The sequence below is a fragment of the Festucalex cinctus genome, chromosome 6, assembly GCF_051991245.1.
Source record: "Festucalex cinctus isolate MCC-2025b chromosome 6, RoL_Fcin_1.0, whole genome shotgun sequence".
NCBI lineage: Eukaryota > Metazoa > Chordata > Actinopteri > Syngnathiformes > Syngnathidae > Festucalex > Festucalex cinctus.
Genome location: NC_135416.1, coordinates 23782006 through 23789702, shown reverse-complemented (window position 1 = coordinate 23789702; position 7697 = coordinate 23782006). Strand labels below are relative to the sequence as shown.

Sequence of the window (7697 nt, the reverse complement as noted above, 5' to 3'; positions counted from 1 at the left end):
CAGTCCGTTGTTTGAGTGTTTTGGGGCAAAACACTGAACCCTAACCTGGCTGGGCCTTGAATGACAGCATCTGCCCATTGTCAGTCCAAGAAAGAAGGACCCAAGGAGTGGTCACATACATGATAGAATATTCACATTTTTAATGATAGTCCTTTTTATTTATTTAATTATGAATTTAGTCCTACGTTACTGTAAGCTAGTGATAGAATATGGCACATTCAGACTAGTACAAATTTGTGTTTGGTCACAGCTATTGGAATGGAACTCTGTTGTATACTGAAGACCCCCTTCAGCCATTGTCATCATTCATGAGTTCATTGATTCTCCGAATAGTTTATCCTCACCAGGGTCGCGTGTATGCTGTAGCCTATCCCAGCTGTCTTTGGTTGAGAGGCAGGGTACACCCTGAACTGCTCGACAACTAATCGCAGGACACACATTGACAAAGAACCATTCACACTCACTGACAATTTAGAGTCAATTAACCTAGCATTCATGTTTTTGGAATTTGGGAGTATCCAGAGAAAACCATGGGATGAAACACAGGAAGGTCTGAGCATGGATGCAAAGCCACGACCTCTGCATTGCGAGGCAGATGTGCTAAACAGTCGGTCACCCTGCCGCCCACATCATCATGTTTATATATATTTTCATTTCAGCTGGTGATATTTTGAGTTCAATACTGAAAGGGTTAAGCTGTAAACTTACCACATATACTTTAAATGCAAGACGACACTCTTATCCTTTCACACTCACTGGGCATGTCAAAATGGGGATAATGATTAGTTTTGCTTCAAGAGGATGAGTGGTAGCATCAGGCCTAGGGCTGAAGAAAACCCAGACTATAGCACTTAACAAACCGATTGTTTGGATTTTGCTATGAAAATCATGTACCACCTTCTTGCAAAGACATTATCCTTTATATTACCATAAACCAGCCAAGACCGCATCACTTTTTTTTTCTTTTTCTTTTTTATCATTTCAGACCGAACATTTAAAGCACCAAAAAGAAGTGTGTGATGTTGTACAGAAAGTACTACACAAGTATGGAGTACGGGAAAATTAACATTGCAATGGATGGATATGATTATTAAAACACTTGTGAATTGACTTTTTACTTTCAATCACAATTACCTAGTTAAATTTGGCATAAACATCCCTTATTGTTAACAGTGTAATTGATTGGAGCAAAGTGAGCATAGTGCAGTGGATTGGTAAAAGTGTCAAGTATTTACATTTTTTTATTCCACTATCCATAATTAACACAAGGAAATTTGGAGCACTGAAAAAAATGTGTACGTCTTCCATGTTAATATTGCTCTGACAAATGTTTCTAGTTTACCTGAATTTGCAATGTACAGTATATACTGTATACACATTTTTGCTCTGGTTAGTAACCCCACCCCATTTTTTCCCGTTTTTTTTATTTTTATTAAATACTCAAAATAGCTATTTTAGCTGTTAGCTATTTACTTACTTTTACACTTCTTTTCTTAGGTCCTGTGGAGCATGTCCTGCTTCTCGCTCCCTTTGTTGTCATAAGACACAAGGAAGTTAACGTCTCAGCAGTTGTCCTACCCACTCATCCACGCACAGTCACCTATTTCTGGTGGCTTGGCAACACCACTGAGGTAACTTCCATCCATCCATCCATCTTCTTCCGCTTATCCGGGGTCGGGTCGCGGGGGCAGCAGCTTCAGGAGGGAAACCCAGACTTCCCTCTCCCCAGCCACTTCAACCAGCTCCTCCGGTGGGATCCCAAGGCGTTCCCAGGCCAGCCGAGAGACATAGTCTCTCCAGCGTGTCCTGGGTCGTCCCCGGGGCCTCCCACCGGTGGGACATGCCCGGAACACCTCCCCAGGGAGGCGTCCAGGAGGCATCCGAACCAGATGCCCGAGCCACCTCAGCTGGCTCCTCTCAACGCGGAGGAGCAGCGGCTCGACTCTGAGTCCCTCCCGGATGACCGAGCTTCTCACCCTATCTCTAAGGGAGAGCCCGGACACCCTGCGGAGGAAACTCATTTCGGCCGCTTGTATCCGGGATCTCGTTCTTTCGGTCACGACCCACAGCTCGTGACCATAGGTGAGGGTTGGAACGTAGATCGACCGGTAAATCGAGAGCTTTGCCTTTTGGCTCAGCTCTTTCTTCACCACGACGGACCGATACAGAGTCCGCATCACTGCAGACGCTGCACCGATCCGCCTGTCGATCTCCCGCTCCATCCTACCCTCACTCGTGAACAAGACCCCAAGATACTTGAACTCCTCCACTTGGGGCAGGATCTCATCCCCGACCTGAAGACGACACTCCACCCTTTTCCGACTGAGGACCATGGTCTCGGATTTGGAGGTGCTGATCCTCATCCCAGCCGCTTCACACTCGGCTGCGAACCGCTCCAGTGAGAGCTGAAGGTCCCGGCCTGATGAAGCCAACAGCACCACATCATCTGCAAAGAGCAGAGATGCAATGCTGAGGCCACCAAACCGGAACCCCTCCACTCCTCGGCTGCGCCTAGAAATTCTGTCCATAAAAGTTATGAACAGAATCGGTGACAAAGGGCAACCTTGGCGGAGTCCAACCCTCACCGGAAACGAATCCGACTTACTGCCGGCAATGCGGACCAAACTCTGGCAACGGTCGTACAGGGACCGAACAGCCCGTAACAAGGGGCCCGGCACCCCGTACTCCCGAAGCACCCCCCACAGAACTCCCCGAGGGACACGGTCGAACGCCTTCTCCAGATCCACAAAACACATGTGGACTGGTTGAGCGAACTCCCACGCACCCTCGAGGATCCTGCGGAGGGTGTAGAGCTGGTCCACTGTTCCACGGCCAGGACGAAAACCACACTGCTCCTCCTGGATCCGAGATTCGACCTCCCGACGGACCCTCCTCTCCAGCACCCCTGAATAGACCTTACCAGGGAGGCTGAGGAGTGTGATCCCTCTGAAGTTGGAACACACCCTCCGGTCCCCCTTCTTAAAAAGGGGGACCACCACCCCGGTCTGCCAATCCAGAGGCACTGTCCCCGATGTCCACGCGATGTTGTAGAGGCGTGTCAACCACGACAGCCCCACAACATCCAGAGTCTTTAGGAACTCCGGGCGGATCTCATCCACCCCCGGGGCCCTGCCACCGAGGAGCTTTCCAACCACCTCAGTGACTTCGACCCCAGAGATAGGAGAGCCCACCCCAGAGTCCCCAGACTCTGCTTCCTCAAAAGGAGACGTGTTGGTGGAATTGAGGAGGTCTTCGAAGTATTCCCCCCACCGCTTCACGACGTCCCGAGTCGAGGTCAGCAGCACCCCATCGCCACTATACACAGTGTTAATGGTGCACTGCTTTCCTCTCCTGAGACGCCGGATGGTGGACCAGAATTTCCTCGAAGCCGTCCGGAAGTCGTTTTCCATGGCCTCACCGAACTCCTCCCATGTCCGAGTTTTTGCCTCAGCAACCGCCGAAGCCGCGTTCCGCTTGGCCATCCGGTACCTGTCAGCTGCCTCCGGAGTCCGACAGGCCAAAAAGGCCCGATAGGACTCCTTCTTCAGCTTGACGGCATCCCTTACCGCTGGTGTCCACCAGCGGGTTCGAAGATTGCCGCCGCGACAGGCACCGACCACCTTACGGCCACAGCTCCGATCGGCCGCCTCAACAATGGAGGCGCGGAACATGGTCCATTCGGACTCAATGTCCCCCACCTCCCCCGAGACAAGGGAGAAGCTCTGCCGGAGGTGGGCATTGAAACTCTTTCTGACAGGGGATTCCGCCAGACGTTCCCAGCAAACCCTCACAATACGTTTGGGTCTGCCAGGTCGGACTGGCATCTTCCCCCACCATCGGAGCCAACACACCACCAGGTGGTGATCAGTTGACAGCTCCGCCCCTCTCTTCACCCGAGTGTCCAAAACATGCGGCCGCAAATCCGATGACACGACTACAAAGTCGATCATCGAACTGCGGCCTAGGGTGTCCTGGTGCCAAGTGCACATATGGACACCCTTATGCCTGAACATGGTGTTCGTTATGGACAAACCGTGACGAGCACAGAAGTCCAATAACAGAACACCGCTCGGGTTCCGATCAGGGGGGCCGTTCCTCCCAATCACGCCCCTCCAGGTCTCACTGTCATTCCCCATTCCCCACGTGAGCGTTGAAGTCCCCCAGCAGGACGAGGGAGTCCCCAGAGGGAGCGCTCTCCAGCACACCCTCCACGGACTCCAAGAAGGGTGGGTACTCTGAGCTGCTGTTTGGTGCATATGCACAAACAACAGTCAGGACCCGTCCCCCCACCCGAAGGCGGAGGGAGGCTACCCTCTCGTCCACCGGGGTAAACCCCAACGTACAGGCGCCGAGCCGGGGGGCAATAAGTATGCCCACACCTGCTCTGCGCCTCACACCGTGGGCAACTCCAGAGTGGAAGAGAGTCCAACCCCTCTCAAGAGGACTGGTACCAGAGCCCAAGCCGTGTGTGGAGGCGAGTCCGACTATATCTAGTCGGAACTTCTCGGCCTCGCACACCAGCTCGGGCTCCTTCCCTGCCAGAGAGGTGACATTCCATGTCCCAAGAGCCAGCTTCTGTAGCCGGGGGTCGGTCCGCCAAGGTCTCCTCCCTTGGCCGCCACCCAGCCCACACTGCACCCGACCCCTTTGGCCCCTCCCACCGGTGGTGAGCCCGTGGGAAGAGGGACCCACGTTGCCCCTTCGGGCTGTGCCCGGCCGGGCCCCATGGGTGCAGGCCCGGCCACCAGGCGCTCGCCAGCGAGCCCCGCCTCCAGGCCTGGCTCCAGAGGGGGGCCCCGGTGACCCGCGTCCGGGCGAGGGAAACGCGTCTCCAAACTGAGGTAACTTAAAAAAAATAAAAAAATAAAAAACACTTTACTGTAACTATGTAGACAGTGGCCGTTAAAAGTCTACACACTCCTGTTCACATGATTGATTTTAGTGATATCAAATGAGACAACACACTGTGAAATTGGCGGACAGGTTTGTGTGTCCCAGTGATCCTAAGAGTTGAATTGTCTGGGGCTTTCACCCACAGAAAACAGGTCCTAGTTGTAGGGCCAGACAAAACACAGCTCACAGACCACATATGATTATTAAAAACATTGGGCCACAATTTCCCTTGCCTGGATGTGGGTCACCAGAGCCATCTCTGGAGCTAGGCCTGGAGGTGGAGCTCGATGGTGATGGCCTGGCGGTCGGGCCTGCACCCGCTGGGCCCGGCAGGATACATCCTCGAAAGGCAACGTGGATCCAATGGCTCTCCCCATCACCATTGGCTGAGCATCTGTGGGAAGAGCCAAAGGTGTTGTGTTTCCTGTGAGCTGGGTGACGGCCAAAGGCGGGAAGGAGGCTGAGCTATTTTATGAGGCAGAAAAATGCCGATTAGACATAGTCGGGCTCGCCTGCTCTCAAGATGGGTTGGACTCCTCTGGAGTTGCCAACGGTCAATGGCGCCGAACAGGTGTGGGCATTTGTTTTGTTTTATGCCTAAGCACCAAACAACAGTTCACAGAATTTTTTGAGTCATTGGAGGGTATGTTGGAGAAGCTAAAGACTCCCTTGTTCTGCTAGATGACTTCAATGCTCACGTGGACAATGACAGTGAGACCTTGAAGGGCGTGATTGGGGAGAAACAGCCCACCCCACCCGATCAGGACCCGAGCGGTGTTTTGTTACTGGACTCCTGTGCTTCAACCATATCCCAGGGGAGGCGGGGGATATTGAGTCCGAGCTTCCAGTTGGTGCTATGGCCGTAAGTTGGTCGATGCCTGTCGTAGCCGCAAACCTGTTGGTGGACACAAATGGAAAGGGATGCCATCAAACTGAAAACTCACTCATGGAAGGAGTTTTGGTGAGGCCATGAAGCACGACTCACGAAATTCTGGTCCACTGCCTGTTATCTCAGGAGAGGGAAGCAGTGCACCATTAACGCAGTATATTGTAGATATAGAGTGCTGCTGACCTCGATTCAGAGTCTTGTGAGTTTATGAGGAGAACACTTCAAAGACCTCAATTCCACCAACATGCCTTCGTTTGTGTAAGCAGAGTCTGTGAAATCTGAAGTGGTCTCCTATCTCTGGGCTTTACGTCCTCGAGGTGGTTAAAAAGCTCCTCGTGGGAAGGCCTCAGGGGTGGATGGTAAAGGCTCTGGATATTGTAGGGCTGTCTTGGTTGACAGACCTCTACTACATCGTGTGGTCATCTGGGACGGTGTCTCTGGATTGGGGGACCGAGGGTTGTGGTACCCTTTTTTAAGAAGGATGACTGGATGTTATGTTCCAACCAGAGGTGGGCACGTCAATACATTTTGAGCATCCATCATTCGGCAATCGTCAACAGTCGGGACACACCTTCCGTCATCGTCAATCCATCAATATTCCAAGCTGAACCGCATTGTCATCGTCAATCCGTTATTCAACATTGTTCAGCAAAATGAGTGTCTGTCAATGTTTCCGTCATTGGAAGTGAGCATTCATCAATGCTCCATCCGTCAGCAAAATGGGACGTACGTCATTGACGGATAGCCAAATGTATTGATGATTACGTTGACGGACAAAAGTCCCCTTCTAGCAATGCTTGTTAGGCAATTTTTCAAAGTTTCCTGTCTATTGGCAGTAGTCAACAAAATGAGCGTCCGTCAACAGCACCTTCAGTCAATATTGACAGAAGGTTAGTAGTTGGAACCAGAGGTGGGCATTCCGTCAATATTGAAGGAAAGTCCACCTCGGATTCCAACTACTGGGTGATCACACTCCTCAGCCTCCCTGGTAAGGTCTATTCAGAGGTCTTGGAAAGGAGGGTCCGTTGGGAAATCCAATCTCAGATTCCGGAAGAACGTTGTGGTTTTTGTCCCAGCCTTGGAACACAATTCCAGCTCCACACCATCATCACGGTGCTTGAGTGTACTTGGGAGTTCACCCAACCAGTCTACATTTGTTTTGTGGACAAATGTATTTTTAGTTCTGCATTCTTCTTCTTATTCTAAATGAACAACAGGCCAAGTGTGTGTCGGGGTGTTAACATACGCTCAATGATCACATTGCGTCGGCTTGCGCAAAATGGGGCAATAATATGTTATATGCAGCCCCCTACTCTAAACGCGAGCCTCTGATGAATATTGTGTTTGTGGAATATAAAATAAGATGCAAAATCCACAGTTGCTCAGGGCTCAGTTAAAGACCAATCACGGCTCAGCTACTAAACTGAGTGTAATCATAAATCCGTCAGTTATTTTAACAGAACTTCCGTCATTGGCATGTTTTGTTTTGGGGGTTTTTCTTAAATGGCTGAATCAAAATTAACAGCTTTAGTTGGGTTTGTTGGCGGTTGACAATGGCTTTGAATAAAGATGGTAGTAGCCGAGCCCTTAAATGGCTCTTAACAGAGACTACTGTCATGAACCAAAAACAAATGAAGGAACAAAGGGAGTACAAAGAAAACACGAATACACAAAAGCACTAAAGGCTAACGAATGCACTTAACAAAGGAATACACAAAAAAGCTCAATTAGCTTAGACGAGTGTCTCGAATACACAACGCAGACCAAGACACATAATGAGGCGAGCTGCACTAGTAAGTTCCAGCCGCCCAGAGGAACTGAAAAGCAGCGCTTTTATTTGGGGCAGTCCGGCCAGGTATAGGTCGACAATTGGTTGGGGCGGTCCGGAGCTGCTCATCCGAGGGAGTCGAGGACG

General features: G+C 50.9%; 1 protein-coding gene across 1 annotated transcript in view; it reads left to right on the top strand.

Annotated features, from left to right (window-relative positions):
* LOC144020369 (uncharacterized) overlaps nt 1–7697 on the top strand; it is a 260558-nt gene that overhangs the window by 228860 nt on the left and 24001 nt on the right. Inside the window, exon 6 of the mRNA XM_077523754.1 lies at nt 1498–1631. Coding sequence (XP_077379880.1) covers nt 1498–1631 — 134 coding nt within the window. The remainder of the gene's footprint in view (nt 1–1497; nt 1632–7697) is intronic.